Here is a 25364-nt window from a genome sequence, read left to right as displayed (position 1 = left end):
TGTTGAGTCTACTTCAAGTCTATAGCTTGTGTCAAGTTGGTTCGGTCAAAGTGTCATTTTACACTATTTAAGATTTTTTCCAAATTCATAGTTCTACCAAAGACTGAATTGGTTAGAATTAGTATCTTTTGTTAGGAAGTACCATCAAGTACCAAAAATGTTGTTGTATTATTATATTTATATGCTTGTCACCTTCTTCTGGGCTTCTTCCTAAATTTAGTTTAATGTCCACAAATCATATTCATGTCCGACCTCCCTCTCTGTTGGCGAATTGACATCAGATCCTGTACTTCTTTCTTTACTGTGAGGACCGTCTAACAAGTCTGAAGTTCTTGCTTTTCAAATTCAAATCTCTGCGGCTCCTTTTGAAGCTCCGAAAGGGTGAAAGCAGCGAATCACTCTCTCCATGTCATCAGGAGTAAGTTTTTTGAGTTCTAGTATATGTCTAGTTTTGTTGTATCCAGAGACTCAGTAATCAGGTGATGCCACAAAAGAAAGAAAAGAATTTATGGGTTTTAGCTGTTGTGTCCATGATGATTGAGGGCAAGTTTTCGCACCACAATAAGGTTTCTCCTTTACGACATAAGTGAATACGGTTCAAGTCACAGAAACATCCTCTATGTTTCGCAAGAGTTATCATGCAGTGGTCGTCTTTTTTTTTTTCATATTTAATAAAGCAACTAGATGGTAATGTGATTAGGATAATTTTGTATAGTTCTTGTTGTTTGTCTCAGTGCTGAAAAAGTGAAACATAGGATTGCTATTTGCATTTTCTTTAACTGCTAGAATTTTTTGTTTTGTTCCTATTATTAGGCAATTAAATCATGATGAATTTTGATGTATTTTTATTATATTTAAATATATGATGTGAGCATGATCCTGCTAGAACTATGGGTAATTTCAGTTTCAGTAACTGCTAAAATTTTGCCTTCTTTTTTTTCCTAAGCAATAATCTAATGTTAAGTTCTGGGGTGTGTGTCCTTACTAGATTATGCGAGGGTGGTGAACTTCTTGATCGGATATTGGCCAAGTAAGATATTCAAGTTTTTTTTACCTGTTGATCCTGAAAACAATTTCTTTTGAGTTTAAATGGGGAAAGAGATATCTTATTCCTCATAATAATCCGGCTCGTGTTCTTCTGTTGTTCATATATTTGCTAATCTATCTCGAGAGTTTTCTGTATGGAGATTGGCTTTTGAACTAATCATATTCCGACTGAATCTTCTTTACAGAAAAGAGAGCCGTTACACAGAGAAAGATGCTGCAGTGGTAGTACGACAGATGCTTAAAGTTGCAGCTGAGTGCCATTTGCATGGTCTGGTTCATCGAGACATGAAACCAGAGGTAAATTCAAACATTAATTGTGTGTATTGGAACACAGATCCATAACATCTTTAAGTTTGCTTTCTATGTAGTGTTATAAAAACAGAGGCATTGTGACAGATTTTTTTTCTTTTGATAATTACAGAACTTCCTTTTTAAATCTACAAAAGAGGATTGTCCTCTGAAGGCAACAGATTTTGGCCTGTCAGACTTTATAAGGCCAGGTGTGTCTGAGGTGTAGCTTGCTCATGTAACGTAAATACTGGACAAGTGAAAAGATGAACTAGCTTTAACTGATGTTATCACTTGTTGCAGGAAAGAAATTTCATGATATTGTTGGCAGTGCATACTATGTTGCTCCCGAGGTACTGAAACGGAGGTCTGGGCCTGAGTCAGATGTTTGGAGCATAGGTGTCATAACCTACATTTTGCTTTGTGGACGGCGTCCCTTTTGGGATAAAACTGAAGATGGAATATATAAGGAGGTACCATCCTTTGTGTTTTTAGGATAGAAATCGTGTTATAAAACCCTTTCTTTGCCAGATTTTCAGGTTTACAATTATATTTTCTTATTGAAATGCAAGTGTGACCATTCTTCTAGTATACTGCTAAAAGAGCCTATGGTTGTTTGACTTATTTCTAAAAACCTATTATAATATTATTCACAAACAATTTATCAAAATAACTTTCATGTGCTTCTTTAATTTTAACACTTCAGGGTTTAAAAATGCTTTCCACAATTAACTGGTAGTGCCTCTAGGTAGCTGGCATATCCTGATATTTGTACTTGCACCCATTATGGCATCACTTAGTCAAATCATTTTCTTGGTAACTTATCGCCTTCATCTTTACCTAAATAAAATCTCCATCTTGAGTTATACTCCTTGTACCAAATTTTGATCCAAGCATATGGGTTTCTATTCAACATTTCTTTCAGCTCACTAACCTTTGACACTTTGCTATTCGGGTCTTTGAAAACTGTGATAATGGGTTTTATTTATAACTGGTACTTACAGAACCAGTTCAAATGCTTTTATTATTCTCGCATATTCTTGACAAATATAGTGTAAAAAATCATTATTACTTTTAGTTTACTGTTTCTATATGGATGCAAGAGCAATAATATCATTCTATACGATGATTGTCTGTAGGTGTTAAGAACCGAGCCTGATTTTCGACGAAAGCCATGGCCAAACATAAGTGAGAGTGCCAAAGATTTTGTTAAGAAGTTATTGGTTAAGGATCCACGTGCAAGACTAACTGCTGCTCAGGCTTTGTGTATGTACCAAGTTTGACCCCCTCTTCAACTAACTAAATGAATGCCATGGGTTGCCGATAATATTCATATGACAACATTACCCGCTATTGTTTCTATTCTTTTTTCTTATTTTATACTATACTGTGAGGACATGGATAAGAATGATCTTTGTAATTCTCTTCACTAGTTCTGTTTTTCCTACCACACCTTTTATCTGATTTTGCTTCCTGATATTCTTGTTGTGGTTTGACAAAAGCTTTGTTTTATTTTGCAGCACATCCATGGGCAAGAGAAGGGGGAGATGCATTAGAAATTCCACTGGATATATCTGTGTTGTCTAACATGCGCCAGTTTGTAAAGTACAGTCGGTTTAAGCAGTTTGCGCTCAGGGTAAATAAATTTGATGCTATTAGCAAATACGTTGATGCGATGCCTTTTCCCATGCATTGCAAATTGCTTATTTGGAACCTGAATTATACCATGGCATATGCAGGCACTAGCAAGTACTCTTAATGAGGAGGAGCTGGCTGATCTCAAAGATCAGTTTCACGCAATTGATGTTGATAAAAGTGGTGCAATCAGTCTTGAAGAAATGAGACATGTATTTTACTTGACACTCGGTATCAGAAATCTTGAACTTCTTTTTTAAATGAAGAATATCATAATGATATTATGAAAATATGCTTCCTTTCATTCAAGAGATTTCACCTATCATTAACTAATCACGTACATGCTTTTATCATGAAATTTTGTTCATTACTGTCGTTCTGGATTGTATGTTTCACTCTTTCTTTATTTAATGATTCAAGAAAGATCTTTAGATACTGCCATTTGATTCTATCAATTCATTGCTAGAAAAGCTTGCATTGTCAGCATTACTCTTGGCAGGGTTTTATTTTTAAAATGTAGCTAGTATTATTAAACAAAATATTCAGCCATTCAATTTTGAATGCAATTGCTAAAACATGATGCTTGATTACTTAGCTATGATTTTTACCATCAAACTCATCTTGCCCTTTCTGTTAGCACAAACAGCTAACGTATGTAATTTTTCCTGAATGTTCTCTTCACTAGCTTGGCCCCCCGGTTCAGCCAGGTTATTCTATCGGGCCATCCCTGCAGATAGGTGAATTGACTGATTTTTGAAGTAATTTGGAACTTTACATAACCTTGGAAGGTTTTCTTTCCTGTTCCTCTTTATTAGTATGATTTCAACTAGCCACTTGGTGGTTTTGAGTGGTTCGGCCCACCTGGGTTTCCACATATCTATTGTTGAATACTTCCTTATGATATCTCCCTAGTTGTAGGTGATCTGTACCAAAAGTACGTGCATCGGGTTGATTGGTCATGCTGATCAGATAGTTTAACCTGCTAGATTTTCTGTTTAAACTTTAACTTTTTTAATGAACAGTCCTGGACTTGTTGTGCGTCCACCATCTGTGTTACTTAGATTTTTTTTCTGTTGGAGCTTGATCATAGTTCATCTGTTTTATGACTATTAGTAGCAGTTAATCTGTAGTCAGTTATTATCCTCTTCTTATTATATATAAGAATTGTTTAAACATTGGTTAAACATTTTTTTGTTTTTAGATTGGTTGACTTTTTTTTTGTTTAAACATTGGTTACAATTACACATTTAATTGTAACCAATGTCATGTGTATTATGTCAACACCATGAGTCATGGTAATTGTTGTGCAGGCTCTTGCTAAAGATCTTCCTTGGAAATTGAAGGAGCCTTGCGTTTCAGAGATTGTTCAAGCGGTAGGCTACAATCTTTAATAAACTTTTTGTCCTGCTGTTACTCACTTGTTAAACTGTTTGCTTTTTTTTATTTCTTATCAATTGCTGAAGGTTTCTTGATATTTGCTTTTGCTAACCAAATGGAGTGATATCTCAAGAATGTTGGTGGCAGTTATTACCTAAGAAATTTAAGCAAATTATTGTATAGTCTAATCTTTCCATCATTTCCTTGTAATATGGATTCTTCCCATAACAAACAAAAGATTGAAGAATTCCAGAAATGCTATTCAAAGTAACTTAAACAAGTGTTTATTATGATTTCTAGCTTCTCAGTCACATCGGAAGTTAGTTTGGTGGCATTCTTCTGTACTTTAAATTGGAAAGAAACCTATACCACTAGGGATTCAACCTTTTTTACATGATTTTCTGCTAATATTCCTATCAATTTTGTTGTATGCTTGCTTTTGCTCAAGTGATTGTCGACGTGTATCTGGATACCAACAACTCTTTTCCTCCTTTGGTATTGGAATTATAAGAGTCGATACTATTCTTCTGGAGCAGATGGACAGCAACACAGATGGATTTATCGACTTTGAGGAATTTGTGGCAGCTACTTTACATGTGCATCAATTGGTTGAGCATGACAATGGAAAGTGGCGCTCACTTACAAAGGCTGCTTTCGATAAGTTCGACGTGGACAAGAATGGATATATCACACCTGACGAACTTCGAATGGTACAATTTCTTGTGAATCTTTTTTGGTTCTGCATGCGTGCATTTCTATTCCAGCAATAGTTTGTAGCCTGTTTTTCTTGCTCAGCAACATCGAATATTGAGACCATATCAACCTTGAGCCGCATTAACTTCACATATACCATAGTTAATATTTGCTTGAGGATTAGAATCTAACAATATTTCGATAACTACAGCACACAGGTCTAAAGGGCTCCATCGATCCACTATTAGAGGAGGTTGACATCGACAAGGATGGGAAAATAAGCTTGGACGAATTCCGCAGACTTCTAAAAACCGCAAGCATGAAACCCCGCAGCGTGCCTCGTCAATCTACTACTCGTGATCGTCGGAAGTTATGCTCATGAAGAACGGAGAAACTTTTGTCAACAAGGATGGAGAGGTATAAGCAAGTCTTCTGGTGCTTTACATGACTTGTTAGATGCACCTTCTTTCATGTGTCTCTCAGGCAACCAAGAAACCTTTCATGGATCAGAGTTTTGTCATTTGGAAGAGAGCAACCAAACTTTCATTGAGGACTCAAAAGACTCCAGTTTCAGATCAAGTTTCCAACACTACTAATTGCAACTTGAATGCTGCTGGTGTGGGTGGTGGTGGCTCACTTGTTCTCTTGTCAAGTTTGGCCAAAAATGTCACGTATCATCATGTGTCACATTAATGCAAATATGTAACCACAACAGTACCTGTTTCTTCACTAAACAAGTATTTGTACTTTTTTTTCTTCTGGTCCAAGCATTAATTATTTCTCAATCTCTTTCTCACAATTAATTTTCATTCTCATATGGACTGAGCAAGAGAATCTATCCATAACAAAGGGCTATGTCAGCTCATACTCACCATTTATTCAAATGTTTATTACTCCAATTGTTGATATTATGAAGAAATGCACATCAAATTTTACAATATATAATGAGTAGCATAATGTGTTTCAAATTTTCTACACGGTAACTACACCCGAAGGTCTCCGTATCCTTATTTCATCTTGAGAGGTACGGGATCGGATCGGGTCGGATTGATCTTGAGAGGTAGACGCGGTTCATCTTACGAGTTCTTACCGGTTTTGGACGACTTGGTGGGTCTCCGCTCACGTCCGGTGAGAACATGAACACGGAAAACGAAGGATTTGATGCTTTTTTGCCCAGTTTCGTCGTCTAAGTGGTACGCGGTAAGCACACAGATAGTTTCCGTACCCTCGTTTCGAGGGTGGGGTCAGGTCGAGCCTTGTTACCTGCCATGTCAGCCTTATGATTACATTTCTGTTAGAGACGTAGCTGCTTAAGATTCCTGCGCAGACACGTGTCATCTTACGAGCTCATCTACATGCTACGTGGGCTCCTTAAGAGTTGTATCTTAGAATTCTGCTCACGTCCGGTGACGATAGGAAACGTGAAAACGGAGGATTTGACGCCCAAAAAAATATTTTTTGGTCCCTTTTTTTGTCATCAATTGTTGTACGGTAACCTCACGAGAGTTCTCCCAAGTGTGGTAGTGGTCGGGTCGAGGCTGGTGACCCGACAGATGCTTTAAGATTCGTGCTCGGTCGAGCTGTGTCACCTTATAAACTCGGATACAGGATCGGGCCAGAAGCGGCACCGGAGGACCATATGTTCCGATTCTGGTCACCGTACGTGGGTATAGGAACACAGAAAACGAAGGATTTTACAACAAAAATAATAATTTTGGCCCGTTTTGTCATCTAAGCGGCATTCGGTAAGCTCGCCGACGGTCTTTGCACCCTCGGTTTAGGCTGGTAGGAGTTGGGTGGGGTCGAACGGCCATGTCATTTTTCTCCCTTTCCTATAATGATAATTAATTATATGTAATTATAATTATTTTCTTTTTGTTAAGCCTTCTTCCCGCTCCTCCCTCCCCACCGCCCGTCCACCACCTCCACTGCCAGCCGCCGCCGGCTTCTCCTCCGTAACCGAGCTGGGAGACGGAGAGCACGGATAGGAAGCCGGACGTGGTAGCCGACCGGAGGCAGCACCACCCTGGGACAGGAAGAGAACGGAGGCGAGGGAGAGTGGACGCCGGCGGCTGAATGGACTATGGAGAAGAAAGAAGACGGCGGCGATGAATACGATAAGTCCCCTCACCAGATGTGAGAATAAGATAACGGGAAAACGAAGAATTCCCTCCCAAAAAGGATCTTTTTGGGGCCGTTTTGTCCTCGAGTGACAAGGAGGTTACCTCACCGAAAGGTCTCCGTTTGTGACAAGAAGGTAGCGTTTAAACAAAAAAAAAAAGAGGAAATAAATTGTGTAAACATTATTTTTGGGATCAGTTTATCGTTTCCACCTCTCTTCAGAAAAAGATTAAGGAAAAAACCAAAGGATCTGCGCTTTCCATCCCTCGATTCCGTTCACCTACATGTGAGAATAAGAGACGAAAACGAGGGATCCGACCCCCCTAAAAAATTTATTTGGAGCCAATTTTATCATGTGGGCCCGGCTTAGGTAAGCAGACCGCATGGTCTTCGTATCCTCATCCTCGCTACGTCGTCGTCGTTTCAGCCCACTATCCGTGACGACGAGGAGCCAACGGCGAGAAGAAAAGCCTTTTAAAGGTCATTTTGGCACCCATAACAAAAACCATACTATTTATTCGAATAAGTTTGGCAAAAATACCTTCCATGGTGATGATAGTTCCAATCAACCAGTTCGCATCACCACGGTTCCAACAAAACATGTACATAATTCTGGTACACACCACGAAACCACAAGTCAAGTCAGTGTCCTATGATAGCCATCCTTTGGATTTTTAAAACTCCAGCATAAAGCCATCAAGTAGATGAGAGATTGAGATAAGAAACAATAACAGGTGATTCAAGAAACCAGATGAATACTCACTTATTATATGGATAGGGAAACGTTACATCATCTGATGTTTTCAATTAATTATTTATCAAGAAATAAATGGTTTCGTCGTGATCATATCATAATGCAAGGAAACTACGACCCATCTGTCGTTATGATACGCTCGTGGAACGAGAACACATCACGGTTTTACATTTGTCTCCCGAGCAAGACAGAAGAACAAGAATTGCTAAATTCCAGCAGAAATCTACATATTAAGCAACAAGATCAAAACCACCCTTTTCAGTCTTCCTCATCGGTAAGCAGTGCGAATGAGAATGGGGCGAACTTGTATCCGTCTCCCTCGTAGAACTTGTTCTGGAACTCCACCCAGTGAAGCCTCAATGCGTGCAAGAAAGCACTTAATGTTTCCATCACAAGTAGAACGCCGATGGTAGCACAGACGAACACGACGATGCCAATGATGAGAATGGCGATATTGTTGAATCTGATCCACAGCCAGCTCCTTCAGTCAAAGCACAGTGGGCATACAAGCAACTAAATATGAACTACAGAGTAGAGGGACTTACCCCCAAGCAAGAAGAAGAACCTTCTCGTAGAACACACTAGACAGTTCTGAATGGGCAAGACTGCAAAAAAGAGACAGATTATCAACATGAGTATAGGTTACCTGCCCAGACACAAGAAAAAAGCATTTGCTCAACTCTATTAAAGGCAAATCTCCTATAGTACTACTACGAGAATCATATCTTCTGACAATTTACTAAGTTGACTTAAGGCTCTATCATCAGCGCAGATGATCATCTTTGGACACGTCCATCTGACCTTAGAAAATGTACTCACACGTCTCTTCGACACACTGGATTCTTATTATTAATTATTCCTCATAATGGTACTCACACCGAGCTCAACATACTCATCCCAGACAGTTAATACCAATGCGATTATTTTCCTAGATGCGAGCATTCTTACTTGTACACAGCAAAATGTCTTTAAACTCGAGAAAATTATGACAGAAACAATAGCTGTAGTATCCATTTGAAACTCTAATTATTTGTTCATAATGATAGAATGTGAGAATAGCGGCAGTATTTCTTAAGCAATCTATTTTACCTCACCTATCATTTCCTAAACTAGTGTTGTTAAATTTAAAAAGCATTTTATATCTCACACTAGAAATCTTAGTTTATAACATAAATCAGTAGTGCAAGATTAAAATCTGCTTTAATCTCTGTAGTTCTAGACTAAAGCAGTAGAGCAAGAGCCAAATCTGACAATTAGTGCAGATAAAATGGAATATAACACCATCATTGGTGAAGAATAAGTTGAGAACAGTCATCGTTTAACCAAATCAAAACAGCGAAATTCATGTGAAAAATGATGCATGACGAGTGATGAAGAAAACTTGCAGCCACATCATGGCAAAGGTCAGGATCATTACTTGGGCGAACTAACATGGAATGTCCTAATGTGATGTGTATACCTGAGGGCCCATAGACGAAGATATGATGCAGTATTCGAGACTGCTCCAAGGACAAATTCTATAGTGTGTATCAGTTGGTGGACAAAAACTTCACTGAACTCAAACTCCTCGTGGTCATGTGAATCATGATCTTCCTCAATCTCTAGTGACTCTTCGGTGTTATGGAGCATGGTGTATGATTGACCTTGGTGTCTCTGAATTATCAAAAAATACAAATAATCAGAACAAGCAAAAAAAAAAACAGAACAAGAGACTAGGGAAATTTTCAAAATACCTCATTGTGTTGCTTCCTCAAAAGAATGGGCTTTGGAAATAGCATCCAGGGAACTGAAATAAGGGCCAGAAGGAGCAACACAAGCTGGAAACACAATGAAAAATAATTAGTATTCATTCATCCAAACTGGGAACTTGGTGAGTATGTTGGCCAACATGAAGATAACAGGAAAGTGAAATGCAAAGGACTAACCTGAAGTGTTTTCTGACCAGGAAATAGCTGGTTCTCACCTAAATCATCTGTTGGACTAAGAAACATGTATATCATTACATGGTACAGATCTGCTTGTGATCCAGTACACCATTTTACAATTATGAGGAGTGAAAGGTATCCGAACAAACTGTTCAAAAAGATCAACTGCGGAATGAACTGATACCTGAAACAAAATTAATAGGCAGAGGAAGGAAAATTAGAAGACTATTAACCAGAAATAGTGATGACTACAAAATCAATTTTTAGTCACCAACAGGATCTTTCTAGCACAGATTTTATCACTAGGTACACTTTGGAGCTAATATTAATTTTGCATTATAGAAGTGACATAACTACTGATAAGTCCTAGTCTAATATACCTCATTATCCTAAAACTTTGCTTACACTCTTGTAATGGTAAAAATTAAATTCAACAATGCAATAAAAATCCTGATATCAAGATACAACATGCAAAGATCTTGCACATAAGCTGTATTATTTAAGAACACAACGGTAAATGTTTCGTACAAAATAAAAAGATTTCAAATTTTCTGTCAAGATTGGTAGCAAGAGGGTGCTATCTCTGTTAGATATTTACAGTTATACTGGTCTGCAAACATAATCTGACAACCTTCCCAAAGGTGGCAAAACATGACGACATTTTTAGCACTACGGTAAAGATTGCTGGCATACTGAATTTTCAATTTGAGTAATAGACATCAAAAAGTCAACAAACATGTCAAAAGTCCTTTTGATTTCATATATCAAAATAGAAATCACCTAAAACTAGTGAGATAATCACTATAAGATGACTTGTAAAGGCAATAACACTACTAATTGCTAATAAATATTCAGATACATACAAAGATAGCGAGTGTTGAATTATTGATTCACATTACAAGTTACACACACCTTAAAGACAACTGAAATAAGAAATTACCAGGTATTGATACTGTTACTGAAGAACTTTGCATTGAAATAACTCAAAATAATGCCAAGGTTCATTTGTGCGACTCCAAGAAGGATAGACATCTTCATCTTCAACGAGTTAAGGAATGGTAACTCACTTCTGCTGCCATGCCATTTGGGATCCACACCAAATGGGTAGGCTTCTCTCACTTTAACCAAGCCTTCTGTAGTAGCATCCCTATTAACAGGAACAATAACCACCATATGATTTCGAATTAAATAAATGGAGAGCTAACTGCATGATGACATACCTGCATGAAAGATCACGACATGCATAGGCAGATCGACCAAACATCTCAAATGGGACAGAGAAGAATTCATTGTAGATCAGTCCAGTGTAAATTGAGAATAATGCCATCATCAAAATCACATAACGGCCACCAAACATCATCTCCATAATGTCACCAAGTTTCTGCACAAAATAAAAGACTTAATTCCCTGTGCTAAAGCAGTTTCTAGAAGTTGGCTAGACAGAACAGTAAATCTAAAGATATCAAGAAACAAGATCATGAATGATGGTGTGACTAGAAACAGGGTTTTAGGCTAACAAAAGAATGAATAGAAGGGCAAAGCCAATGCACTAGGCTACCGGAGAGGGTCAACACATGGTTTTACCCTCTATGAGTAAAGAGATTGTTTCCGTAACTCAAGGACTAGTCACCCAAGTAACAAAGAAGCAACTTTACCAATGTATTAAGACTCGTCCTGTAAAAAAGATAATGTGCTTCAAAAAGAAAACACCAGAAAATACCGTGAGAGCATACTAGGATACCATGACACCAGATGCATTTTTTAACAGAAGAACGAATTCAAATAATGAATTCAGTAAAAATACACAGCCAGCAGTGGTCAATAGACTCAATAGAGAACTATATACAAATTACGATCAGTAGATCTAAATCCTGGGAAATCTCATTTATGTGCATAACAAGATAAGACTAGCAACATTAACATAGCAAAATCCTACTGGCATAAAACGAAAGTTCAATATTGCTAGATACAAGCTTGTGTAGGTGAAATGGACTAAAGGTTATAGACATTAGACTAGCAGCATTACCATTACCCGATGTCCTTGTCAAAAAAATTTAGTGTTCATTTCTGCTAGATATGTAGGTGAAATAGACCAAATATTCTACATACAGTGTGACTTGTTCATTGCTGGTTAGGTTCAACAACAAATTGAAGTCCATCGATACAGACCTATATATACATTGTAATTGGCTTGTCCCCGGGTGAACAAACCTAATGAATTGTGACAGACCTGGTTCATTCATTCCAAATCAACTGCATTAGACAGGATCTTTTGATCCTCATTACCAGGAAATGAGTTACCCCTTCTGCGTATACATAACCTGGACTTTGTTGTGTGAAACCCATGATTCCAAACAAGAAGCTTCCTCTGTGCTAGGAAAGATGCAAATTAGAGAAACATGGGTACTGAAATTCCAATTTTAACAGTACCAGCAAATGAAGAGTAGAATGTGCTAAAGATTGAGGTCAAAGAGTCAAATGTTAAAGACTCAATAGTTTTTGCATTAGAAAATATTGTCGAGCAAGATCTGATATAAGAACCCAAAAAAGAACAATAAAACAAACTCACAAGGAATAATCTACCAAAAGGTTGATTGACAGAAAGCTCAAGCCAAGTTTTCAATATCCTTTTTTAGAAAGGGACAAACTCAGTGCAGGCTCCTGCTAACGCGGAATGCAGGGAGGGTCACCATCAAAAATAGTATTTAATTTAATAGAGCTTCATATTCAGCTCTACAAAATCAAAAGTTGATAATAGAAAATCTTTCTTTTGATGACTGTCGAGGAAGGGTGTTACAAAAAATAATATATGCAAATTACAAGCAGATATTCATCCAACAGTGTCTAGAAAAGCTTCCTGCAGACTCAAATTTTCTAGTGAGTCAGATAAATATTGATCTTAAAACATTCTTAAAGAAAACTTTAGCCAATAGACAAGCTCGTATAGAAAGTTCCAACATTTATATATATATATATATATATATATATATTTATTTATTTATTTATATGTATATGTATATGTATATGTATATGTATATATGTATGTATGTATACATACATATATATATGTATATGTATATGTATATATGTATGTATACATATACATATACACATACATATATACATACATATATATATATATATATATATATATATATATATATATATATATAATATACGATCGTGATTCTGAATTGTGAATCTTGCTTCACATTCTACCATCGAAACCTCAAGATGAAGCTTTAAACTAGATACTAGTTTGAGACCCCATACAAAAGAACTCATAATATAGCTTCAGTCTAAACACAATTTCTTTAGCTATCCAATTTTTGAATTCCTATATAGTGTAGAAGGAAAAAACTTAAAAGACACTTTTCTAAAGAATCATTTGAAGAAACAGCAAAATAAATGCATAACTCTGCCAATTGCAAGGCCTCCTTAAGGATAAAACTATTTAGAAATTATCCTTTATATGTAAATATACTGGTAAATTTCTTTCCTTCCATAAAAGCATCAGAGAGAACTTTAATTTTATAGTAAAAAAAATAAAAAAAATCAGCAATTTATGTTAGCACAAGAGAGACAATCATCCAACACAAGCATCTTTCAAGTTTTAATTCAAATATTAAATGAACATGATTATCAGGTGTTATTCAGGATGCTGCTTCAAGTTTGTAGATGTAGATAATGAAATGTGGCAGTATAACAGTTTGATTGTCAAATTCCACACAAGTATAAGCGACCAAACATGACAAGAAAAAAAAAATTGAGAACTAGAATTGTGTAAATTTAGTATCACAAGTACATGTTCAAATATCTGATGATCATTGGATACCTTTGAGATATTATTCATAGAGTAAAAACAGGATGATTAAGATGGCGAGGGGCATCAGGAGTCTTATATGACTATCGGATACCTTTGAGATTAAAAGAAAAATTTTATAAGATAGTTATGAGACCAATAATGCTTTATAGATCCGAGTGTTAGGCAACTATGAAACAACATACACAAAAGGTTTGTGTTATCGAGATAAGAATGTTAAAATAGATATGCGCAATTACTAGGAAAGACAGGAAAAGAAATACTTTTATTCGTAAACAACTAGGTATTGCTTTGATAGAGAATAAGATAAAAGAAAATCATTTAAGATAATATGGGCATGTACTTAGGAGATCTCAAGATGCAGTTCTTAGAAAAGATAAAATGATTAATGTTAATGATATGAGGAGAGGTAGAGGAAGACTTAAAAAGACTTTAATAAAAACTATAAATAAAGATCTAAGTATTCTAAATTTAACTAAACATACAACTTTTTATAGTTCTCAATGACGATAAAAGATCCATATAGTCGACCCCAAATAATTGGGATTTACGGTTTTACTGTTGTTGTTGTTGTTGGTACATGTTAAAATACTTTACACCCACAATTGCCAATTTAAGAAAACAACAAAAGAAAGAATTTAAGAACAGAAAAAGAGAAATTAGAAAGTTCTAAAACTAAAGCATGTAAACAAATGCTAGAAGAGGTGAGAGCTCACTTGAGAAGATAGTTTCTTTTCTCGGAATATAAGCATCAACGTTGCAAGTAATAAGCACATACCATGACCCCAGTCACCAAACATGACCGCAAACAAGAAAGGAAATGTAACAATAGTGTAGACACCAGGATTTGCCTCTTGGTATTTAGCAATCCTGCAAATATGCATGAACTTTAAGATTCAAATGGCAAGTAATAAACACCAAAATTTATGCTCTTAGGTGGTTCACAACTTCACATTCCACTGTTCCAATGTCGCATGATAAAACAAAATAAAAAAACTTCTAGAAACACGGAGCATCTTTACTGTATAAAGAAAAGCGCCAATCAAGTAATAATGGTAGGAAAAGAAACATGAAAGCAAGATTTATTTGACCATTCTATGCTAATCCATCCTGCATGCTGGACCCCATCATGAAAATGCACATATGACCAAAAATCACTGTGCTGGTCTGTCCAGTGCATGCAGCAACAGGCACATACTGGCATGGACCAGCAGTGATAACATATGTGAAGGTCTGTTCGGTGCATGCAGCAACAGGCACACATACTGGCATGGGCAAGCACCGATAACATATGTGAAGACAGACTGCAGTCTAGACCTAGCTTAAGGCACTCGTAGCCCATGACTTGATCAGAAGGATTCATGAACCACGAATTCAAAAAGAATAGATACTCTCAATGCAAAAGAAATAGCACAAGAAAAGAAAAGCCAAGCATTTAATCAATTATACTGTGGAATAGAAACAACTATCGAAATTAAAAAAATAATATGTACAAAAAAAAATTCAGTACAAAAGGTATGACTACTAAGATTAGTTAACCGTGTTAGAGGCTTATTACAATGATATTCAAACATCATTTTCCATCTCATCTTGCATACTCCTTTGTGTATTGGTCCTCCACTAACTAGTGGATTGATATTGCAATATGTTGTTCAGGGTCGATCTGCACGAGCTCTCAAGAAAGTTCAAATCAATCCACAAACTACAATGTAGAATCAGTCCTGAAACCAGCAGCAATATTAGACCAAAACAAAGCTGGCATGACAGACACATCTACAAAACTCTAGAAGATGAAGTAACCTCAGAATTAGCAAGCTTAACGCATGTGTCGTCATGCTATACCTCGATCCTTGTCATATCCGTCTAAAATAAATAAATTGAATTTTGAAGACTGACACCCCATATGGGCAATACCTATCAAATCCAGGTTCTACAACCTAAAAAGTGATAAAAACATAAAACTACATTCTTATACTTGTTTGTTGTACAAGATGAGTAACTTCATAAGACAATTGTGTATAAATTGGAACCCTAGAAAAGAAGAAACACAATGTACCTAAAATCAAAATGATAATTTATAATCGATATTAAAAGCCAAAGAAAAAAAAATGAAAATTAACGTAGAATTAATTAAATTCTTGTAGATTTCTCCCCTTGCAACCACCGATTTGCAATAAGAATTGTGGTTCAAATAGAGGACGAGGAAAAAAATGTCAACATTTAAGATGTCAATCACGTTCAAAAGAGAATAGATGTCATGGTTGAAGATGGTAAGTCAGATAAGCATTACTGACACATGAAGAAGTCGAGGAGCATCTCAAAAAAACCTACTAGTAACAAGAAATGGAGATTTAATTGCTCTTGATTTAACTATAATGTTGTACTATGTGAGGTTCAATGGTAGAGAATATCCACCTGTTATTTAAACAATTTTCAATACCAACAGAAAGATAGGTGATTATACTTAGTGCATAAGCATAAAAGTTTACAGCTCTATCTCTTTCTTTTATGTAAAGTACTCACCCATAAGCATCAACAATTTCTTGAAAAGCAGAAGTAAATTTGTTTGTCTGGAAGTAAGTAGGTGGAGATTCTTTTGTATGGAGAACCTGGAAAATGGAACCGACTTGGGAGTTGCTATCATATGTAGCTCGCTGCAATGCATCTTGAATCTGTGATAAAGAGCCTGATTTAAAGATTATGCCTCACAAAAAACCATACAGAACTTAAAAATTTGTCTATATCGTGTATAGATAAATGCAAAAAGATAGAAATTAGGATGAAATACCTGACTTGTTGCAAAAACAGGGCTCCAACCCTCAGCAACTAAACATTTCTTTGTCACATCAAGGCTGAGCATGTTTAGAGTGTGATAAATAGCTTTCTCTGTCCTTACCTGGAATAGTTTACATATCGGATGTCAACGATTTTCATTACAGTGCACAAGGAAATCCCACTATGGAATGTTTTCTGACAATTTCTCTAAATAGCAGATTAAGGTGATGGGTGGGAGTTTATTCTGTATTATAACAAACATAAAATAAAAGTTTCTCACTCAGTTGTAAAAAAATAAAAAGGTGACCCAGTTAATGAGGATTCCACCTATCTGGGATCTAGAAAAGGTCACTTTAAGCAGCCTTATCCCTGCAGGCAGGAAGCCTATTTCCATAATCTAAACCCTGGTCATTCAAGCTTATAAAGGATATATATACCTTATCATGGTGGTAAGGTTCAGCACTGTCTCTTACTAATTTAGTGACAAATTAAAAAAGAGAAGTTACATACTGACCAAGTTATTCCACTGCTCAAATTGATAGCTAATATTTTTCAGTATGTTATCACGATGAAGCATCCCAAGATCTATAGTTGTCTTCAGCTCAGTGATTTTCCCAGAAACCTGAATAAAAAAAAGCTTCATGTTAAGTTGAAACTGTATGAGTCTGATTGCTAGTGACACAAAAGAGCAGTAGAAATTCCAGCAAGCATATGACAACTGAGGATAGTTACAGACATCATCAGATTTCAAAAAGATTATGTAGAATATTTGCAAGAAAGCAGTTTTCCTATCAACTGAACCTGTAAAAATTTAAAAAAAAATTAACATAACTTTATCATATATAACGAATACAACAGATTTAGAAATTAGAAATGCCAAAGAGCATTAAAACATCCTGTAATTCAAAAAAATTAAGGCCTAGAAATTTACAAATCAACGTAAGAAAGTAAAAAAGAAGAGTTCATAAAGTATGATTCTGATGTAACTATTGTTCCTGTTGTGAATCTTCATGGAAACAGATAACCCATTAGTTCTGTCATCTATGACATATTAGTTAGCAGACTGATGCATTGTATGCTATGCACAATGTTTAAAACCAACTTTAATTGTCAGTTCAAGAAACTCACAAGAAATATTTACATGTATACATGTCACTTTCAAGCAGAGCATCAGAAATAATATCTATCTATATAATTAGAGACAATTACCACGTACAATATGGAATATCAAAATCTGTCAAGATACCAGTAAGGACAGCAAGTGGTCAGGATAATACAAATACTGTTCATAATTAGATGACTGATAAAACATGGCGCCAATGCCACATTCTGCATAGAAAAGTAGGTTAGTAAACTTCCGGACTAAACTTTACGTGACAAACACTCCACATTTTGATCAGTAGTAGGCCTTGGACCCAACCGTAGAACAACTTTACAAGAAATTCAGAATGTAAGAGCAATTAAGATCATTAAAATCACATACCATCTTGCCTACCAGTCCTACAAAAAATTCTTGATTCCAGTATTCTAGACCGTATATCCATGTCAGCAGCAATCAAAATCAAATTTGTAATTAACATCACAAAATGATAAAGCAATTTTATTAAACAACGTTTAAGGGAAAAGCAATGTCAAAGAAGAAAAGACAAAGAAAACGTATCAAAGAAATAGACAATGCCATGCACGTTAGGGCTCCACATGAAGTAGACTTCATAATTTATTGAAGAGAAATAAATGCATAGAGAACTTAATATCATAGAGTGAGACACTACACTGGCATTTAGCATAAAATACAGTACGTCGATCAGATGCAAACCTCAGATATCATCTGCATTTGTTTTCCTATGTCATCTGTAAATGGATATCGATTTGCTCCGAAAGCCTCACATATCTTTAGAATTTTGGTCTTTGCTCTTTCCCCAGAGTAGAAGACAACAAATACATTTTTGGCAATCTGCAGACCAGAAGCATGAGAAAACATATAGGCACATATTGATGATATTTAAGTGAAGTTCATCAAATAACCATGTTAGATAAGTCATGTTTAAGTTCCATCACCTATAAGTATTTGCAGATCAATTATTAATAGGCCAACAGAACTCTAATTAATTTGGGAAAGACAATCTGCATTCTTAACGCAGTATTATTCTTAGACTTTCTGTGATGAGGCTGACCTTTTCTCCTGAAATTGGGTCAATAACAGGATCATCAACTGCAGCTTGTCTTAGATACATGTTGCCCCTAGTAGCACGAAACAAAATTCTTTCAAAAGCCATTGCCTTCTCCTTGGGCACAAGTCCACTAACAAAGCCAAGCTTTACTTGCTTTGCTGGATCTGTAAGCATCTCCTGAGCAATAATATTTCGAGGAGTTACTTACTATTTCAAAAACCAAAGAGCAAATCACAGGAAGATGAGTCATAATACTTGTTCCAACAACAAAGGGCTATCAAGAGAACCATCTCCAGTTTGACGTGCCTCGATTTCTCTTTGCTGGGCTGTAGCACTACTTTGGGCTGAGTAGAAAAACTCACCAGCCTGAAAATAAGGCATATAATGCATTTGAGAAACTTAAAAAGTCAATTTGCTAGTAAGTTTTAACAGGAAACCACTGGGAATCCAGATTCAAAAGATGAAGATGTAAGGGAAAATTTCCATAAATGCAACCATTTTGCACATCTTTAATGAACGATTGCATTTTCAAACATCAAACACCAAATGGAAATAACATCATTAGTTTATCTTCTCTTTTTAAATTAGCTATATCAAGAAAATGGAGAATCTCATAAGATCCTACATACAGCATAAGTTCATTACCAGATAAACATAATGAAATGTGTACACAGAACACATCATTGTATTCTCACCAAATCATAACCAGAGCAGTACCGTTGAATTCTTTTCCACGTATTCAAACAAGCCATTCATCTTTAAATGAAACCCTTCCCAAACATATTCATCAAATGAAAGAGTTTGATACACTCTGTCATTCTTCACCAATATGCAATGAAAAAATGCACACCTTAAATTATACTACTCTGTGGCATAGCATGTCCACTTTAAATTATAGTATCAAAGTAATCAAACTACCTTATCAACTAAAATTCAATGAGCCCCTTTCAACTTTCAAGTGTTCAATAAAGAAATTTATAACATAAGAGAACGAGGAATAGGAACTTTAAGGACACCAAATGTTGATTGCCTTTGCTAATAAGATATCTGACTCAACTTTGTTCATGCTCTGAAATTAAGCTATAAACAAAGGCAAAGATACTGATAGCCTCTGAAAATTATTTTATAGTGCCTGTACAGGCAAAACATGCAGATCAAGCAAGGACCCAGAGATCATCCAATTCATTTGATTGTGATCCAACCAGTCAATTATCTCGGTATATTGTTCAAGGCTTCAAGCTGCCCAAAATAATTGCATTAAACAAAATTCAAAAAAGTGTGTATCCCTGACAATGATTCAACCACACAATTTAGTTAAAAAAATAAAAAGGTCATCCGCCATGACTTTTTCTGAGAAATCACATTGCTTGTCTCTTCTTACTCCAGGTAGCATGCGTGGGTCATGAAAAGGATAATAAGGCCTTTGCTTGTAACCTTTGCCTACGGCAGCGATTAGAAGGTTACAAGTTAGTAGAGCACTTTTTTGCTTTCATGGCTATTTTTCTATAGTTTTACTATTTTTCTGTCAATTGCTACCAGCAGCGGTAAGCTGGACAGGAACCAGCCTGAGACGGGAGTGCTACAAGTCCAATACTTCAATTATAATTTGTCATGCAGGGCATCGATTGGTAACCATCAGAAAAGACAAATAGAAGAAAAACTATGAGAATCTTCACTTCTCCACTTCTCCTCTGCTTCTGTTCTAACCCTTGCTGCGTTTTCACTAAATCCTATCTGTGCTCTTCTTCTCCTTATTACTTTATTAATCACTGCAATCCCATCAAACTCAAGCCGAGAAAGAAGCTACAAAAACACTGGTTCAAAGAGCCAAAAAATCATAATTAAACACATGCAGAATGATGTTCCGTATTACTACCTGAACGCATACAGCCCACATGCTAGTCTCCCATTTGCCCCCATATGATGCAAACTTCCTTTATTTATCTTTTAATTGTCATCATGCAGATGGACTTTAGAATTTTAATGTAGTATTGATAAATCCATGTCAGAACAAGCTGATATTAGTGCAATAGTGAAACTTAAGTGACAATCACCAAAGTTTACTTAGATTTTGTGCATGAATGACAAGAACATCAAATGAAGAACATAACGGTACCAAAAGAGCACATTGACACAAGGATTGCAATGGGTATTGTGTAACTTTTGGCACAGTACAAGTGAAAGAAATCTTTACCTTTTTGAGAACTAACATGTACTCCAGTAATTCATTATAAGATCTTTGCAGCTTCTCATTGTTTGAATGAACTTCAATTAGCTCAGCCTCAAGTTCTCCGAGTTTTATCTGTAACAAGTAAGAAAGCTCAATGCAAAGGATAGAATTTACATGTCAAACGAAAGAAAAGAAACAAATAGCACTTAATCGACAACATATTTACCTCCATTTCATCAAAATCAATACGAGTTTGTGTCATTGCCATTTCTGAATGTGATATACCTGCCTTTGCCATTTGTTCTTTAAACAATCTTAACTTCCGTGCCATTTCACCACATCTTTTGATCTGAAAAACAAGTAAACTCTAGTAATGACAATACAACAACAACAATTACAAGTAGCTAAAGCTATAATGTCCAAGCATAAACTTAACCATGTCAAAGCATAGACTCAGAAAAGCAGTCCAACACTTCCAAAACTTTATTGGTTCTGAAGCAACTATGCAGATGTCATAAAAGAAATAATATTTTGAACTTTAGAATATGCACTTCAGTAGTTGTAGTTAGAGGTAGAAAACTGACTTATCATTTAAAAATGCCCACATCACTCTCTTGAAAAGAATATCGGCAGCATCAGAAGGGTAAGTGGCATAGATGAGTACCATGTGAAACAAAAAAAAAAAATATGCACCTATACCATTGAATTAACAATGGTTCAAAACTTTTGATTGGAAGATGCATTACGTAAATGTCATAGTCAATACCCAAGTTAGTCTCCCATGAAAATTTTCCACAAATGACATGGGTTCCATTCCAGTCATATTCAAATGCATAAAATTTAATAACATCCCAATGTTAAATTTACATATAATGACATGAAAAAAGTGCTATTTGGCTAAATTCTAAACATAATATACTGTCTTGTTCTCATTCTCCTGTTCTGGTTTGCTTCAAAGTCTTCCTATCCATAAAATATCATGAGAGCACGAAACTTAGTGCCAAGGCAAGGTTACTCATTCATAACCCAAATATAGCCTCTTTATTTGTCCGGGTAAAGTTGCATATATTAACTCTCTCTGAACATAGTATCGGCGAAACCTTGTATGCTAGGACATACCTTTTCAATCCAAGAAACACCATAAGTTTGGGTTAGTGTCTTGCTTATTTGTTGGCGATATATCCAATTCCAAATTCTCCTTAGATCCTATTGGAACATGTACCCATCGTGTATCCATTTTTGTACCTGTATCTTCTAGAATCAATCATGAGAATGGAATTTGAATCCATTTCATATCATTTTCAAATTCATATCAACTGATTAAAAGTGGGAAGGATATAAATTTTCAATTTTCAACATCCAATCTTGAAATGAACCATTTCCAACCCTAGTGGCAGACTAGGACAGACACAGGAAGCAAGCAGAACCCTTTTTCCAACATCAGACAAAAACATAGTGCTGATCAGAAGTTTATCAGATCTTTTGGTTCATATCAGAAGCCGGATATATCATAAGTAAGGTTTGATGTACCGAAGCATACCGCTCGATACGGGTGGTACGTACCAATCCGACAAAGGACCGATATGAGGGGTACATCAGTACACCCCAATGTATTGTGTGTTGGTATGTTCGGTAAAGCTTAGTACATACCATACCAACAGCTGGTCGGTACACCGGTACGGACCAGTAATACGAACCATGATCGTAAGTATAAAATAAAAAGCACTATAACATTTCCAACCATAAAATCAACTGGGCGAACTATAAAAGGGTTTCTTATTGAAGCAAAGAACATATATCGGTAACATTCTAATACTACAACATAATTTAACACGAGTGGCTTGCCACTTGACTGCAAAAGTTTGAGCAAGAAAAAATCATGAAGCTGGAGAACATAATCAGATTAATATATGAACTCTAAGTAGTTCTTTTATACATGGATTTTATAACTCATGCAGAAGCCTTTAAGTATGAAAACAAACACACCCAAATAAGTACACAAACTCAAATAATAACCAAGAAAACTCCAAACTGATGAAAAAGAATTACACAATATGAGATCTACAAAGAAAATCCTGATGATAACTAAAAGAAATGACAGTACCTGGTTAGCATATGTCCGCTGGAAAGGACTTTTATCTGCATTAAGCTGAAATAGTTTCATATTAGATAAAAAAAAAATTAAAATTTTGCATATATGTGATGAAAAATAAAACTTTAAATTGTGAATAGTCCATGACATAAATGTCTCATGCTTTAGAGAAGTATAAACTCCCAAATATCTAGAAATTATGGCTTCTTGTTGTTATACTTTTGAAAAGTTTCAATTTTAGAGTCTAAATTAGCAAATTTCATATTGTTGATTAAAAATCATGGAAGAAACTAAAAAGAAAATAATTGTTGTAAATTATCAAAAATATATGTTTTGTTTGTGTCGCATACTGGTGCATTTTTTATAGCTTAAACTAAATTTAGAAATATAGATGAAATTCCAGTATATATGTAAATTGTATCTTGCAAGAATGCTACATACTTATCGATCAAAAAGTACTTTGAGAAATGAATTATAATCTTAGAAGATAGTAAATGTATGACTGCTAGGAGGACTCTGCTAAATTTAAAAAAATAAAAAACAAAAGAATTTCATAGTCAACTGAAATAGTTTTTTCTTGTCTTAGAGAGTAGAGACTTGTGCAAGGAAATATGGTGCTCAACAGAAAGAGGGGCGGAAAGCACCAAAGTTTGTAGCATAAACAATATTAGCAAATTTCGCTGAAAAGCAAAGTCTGAAATAAATGGAGTGGCTAAGTAATGACACACAAATATAGACCAACTTATTTTCCAGCATCATAATTAAATCGTTTTGAATAAAGATGGATGAAAAGAATCTAGTTTAGAGAGAACTGCAGGTTCATGGACGTAAACCAAGATAATGTCAGGATATCAAGATACAACAGAAGAGTCTTTTAATTAAGAAAGATGCGATTGCATTGTTCAATATACTCAATTCTGGTATAATTAATAAGCCTGGGTCAAAACCTTCCAGTTTGTATCAGCAAAAGAAATCATCCTTAGGGCGAGGGTAGATATGTCGTGGCAATCTGGGACAGATAGGCTTTGTCACACATCCTGAAGCAATCGATTCTTTGACAAATAGTTATTTTCCAGACATGCGAAGCAACACATGTAGTAACTCAAAGTAATTTCAAGAAAATGGATGAAAAGACACGTTTCTAAGATGCCCCAAAGATCAGATCAGCTGGACCTTCGGAGGATCCAATTGCCAACATACGATCGTTCATCCAGGGGTCACCGAGTCAAGCACGAAAGAATCTGGAAAAAGGGATGTCAGGAGGAGGAAAATTCAACGATTATTTACTTTCAGGTATAATTATTCAAGATTTGCCGTCGCTCACAGCGGAGAACGCATACCCCCGACAGAATCAGAGAGGCAATCAGAGATCGGATCATTCATTATTCGGCAGCGAACAGACGGGAACCAAAGAACAACCGGGAATTGAACCAGGAAAAGCGTTAAAGATCCGGCATACATCTTTGAATTGGAAAAGGCCGAGGTCGCCGAGGTAGGAGAGGGTAAGGTGGGCGGACTCGACGGGGACGATGATCCGAACCAGCTGCATCGCCTCCGACCGCATCAGATCCATCGGCGGGCAGCACCCGCCTCGGTCCCGCCGCACGTTGAGCCCACGGTAGTCCCCCATTCCTCCCACCCCTCTCTCTCTCTCACTCTTCTCTCTCTCTCTCTGCCCTTGGATCGATGGGAATCGATCGCCCCTCCAGACAACCCCCAACAAACTAGGGTTGTAAAATGTGCAGGAACCGTCGAACCGCCTCACGATAGATAGATAGATCGCGATACCTCTCCTCCAATCCAATGAAAAAGAAGAAAACATAATGTCAACAAAATTACACATATATCCCTCATCGCTCTAAATTTTGGTATAGCAAATATATCCTCCACATTTGATAGTTAGTTTAATTATTTTTTTAATATATTTTAATTTTTTCTTTATTTTCTAAATATAAACTATATAATTAGGCATAATTAACTAAAGGTTTACGACTTCAAAACAATAAATTTGTGATGCTAATAATAAAGGAATGAGTCAATCATTCACAACAAAATAGGTGGTTGATATACTTAGAACCGACGTGGGAAGTCATTAATCTCTTTAGAAATTATTATTTTGACTTTTTAAAGAACGTTAAAATATCTTATGATTATATATATATATAAACAAATAAGGTGGCGAATTAGTTGGCAGCCTATGCAAGAAAGGCTAAGGTGTATAAGATTTGAAAGGATGAACGAACGCCTTAGTTGTACAACACCAAGTCTACTTTTGAATTATACTTTTGAAATAAGTTAAAATATCTTTGATTTTAAATATATAAATAAATATATAGAAGAAAGAATATATGGTGGGGGTAATTATGTCATTTAATAATTTTTGAGAATATAAATTGGAAAAATCTCATCTAATTTAGATGCATTACAAAATAGAGAAACGCGTGTCACGTGCTGTCGTCTCCACGACTATTGTTTAGCATCCGGCGATCTGAT

General features: G+C 35.9%; 2 protein-coding genes across 4 annotated transcripts in view; one reads left to right on the top strand and one right to left on the bottom strand.

Moving 5' to 3' along the window:
• LOC135637555 (calcium-dependent protein kinase 18-like) overlaps positions 1 to 5825 on the top strand; it is an 11520-nt gene extending 5695 nt beyond the window's left edge. For 2 of the 3 annotated variants that reach the window (XM_065150131.1, XM_065150130.1), the window contains 10 exons: positions 989 to 1030; positions 1233 to 1344; positions 1469 to 1547; positions 1639 to 1808; positions 2475 to 2601; positions 2856 to 2971; positions 3075 to 3182; positions 4281 to 4343; positions 4884 to 5057; positions 5252 to 5825. In XM_065150131.1, the coding sequence (XP_065006203.1) occupies positions 989 to 1030; positions 1233 to 1344; positions 1469 to 1547; positions 1639 to 1808; positions 2475 to 2601; positions 2856 to 2971; positions 3075 to 3182; positions 4281 to 4343; positions 4884 to 5057; positions 5252 to 5422 (1162 nt within the window). In that variant the 3' untranslated portion in view covers positions 5423 to 5825. The remainder of the gene's footprint in view (positions 1 to 988; positions 1031 to 1232; positions 1345 to 1468; positions 1548 to 1638; positions 1809 to 2474; positions 2602 to 2855; positions 2972 to 3074; positions 3183 to 4280; positions 4344 to 4883; positions 5058 to 5251) is intronic. The other variant, XM_065150133.1, reaches the window with a different exon arrangement.
• A 2074-nt stretch (positions 5826 to 7899) lies between these two features.
• On the bottom strand, positions 7900 to 24632 carry LOC135638242 (V-type proton ATPase subunit a3-like). The gene is made up of 18 exons (XM_065151277.1): positions 24331 to 24632; positions 22884 to 22928; positions 21006 to 21128; positions 20804 to 20911; positions 18865 to 18975; positions 18613 to 18786; positions 18255 to 18392; positions 16953 to 17060; positions 16452 to 16559; positions 16187 to 16335; positions 14380 to 14533; positions 11061 to 11221; positions 10781 to 10987; positions 9841 to 10024; positions 9649 to 9732; positions 9375 to 9568; positions 8461 to 8520; positions 7900 to 8378 (listed from the first exon to the last, which is right to left on the bottom strand). Exons 1-18 carry the CDS (start codon positions 24499 to 24501, stop codon positions 8174 to 8176), a joined length of 2484 nt encoding a protein of 827 aa, XP_065007349.1. The 5' UTR covers positions 24502 to 24632; the 3' UTR covers positions 7900 to 8173.
• Between the last annotated feature and the right edge of the window lie 732 nt (positions 24633 to 25364).

Source organism: Musa acuminata, chromosome BXJ3-5, assembly GCF_036884655.1.
Source record: "Musa acuminata AAA Group cultivar baxijiao chromosome BXJ3-5, Cavendish_Baxijiao_AAA, whole genome shotgun sequence".
NCBI lineage: Eukaryota > Viridiplantae > Streptophyta > Magnoliopsida > Zingiberales > Musaceae > Musa > Musa acuminata.
This window is presented reverse-complemented; position numbering and strand designations above follow the sequence as displayed.

What these genes read in the sequence shown, in the direction of transcription:
- LOC135638242 (XM_065151277.1), bottom strand. Translation starts at nt 24,501, where the DNA reads ATGGGGGACTACCGTGGGCTCAACGTGCGGCGGGACCGAGGCGGGTGC. An exon ending in AGTAACAGTATCAATACCTG is followed by an intron (nt 10,025 to 10,780) that starts GTAATTTCTTAT and finishes ATTTTGTTTCAG; the next exon opens with GTATCAGTTCATTCCGCAGT. An exon ending in CTGGTCAGAAAACACTTCAG is followed by an intron (nt 9,733 to 9,840) that starts GTTAGTCCTTTG and finishes TTGTGTTTCCAG; the next exon opens with CTTGTGTTGCTCCTTCTGGC.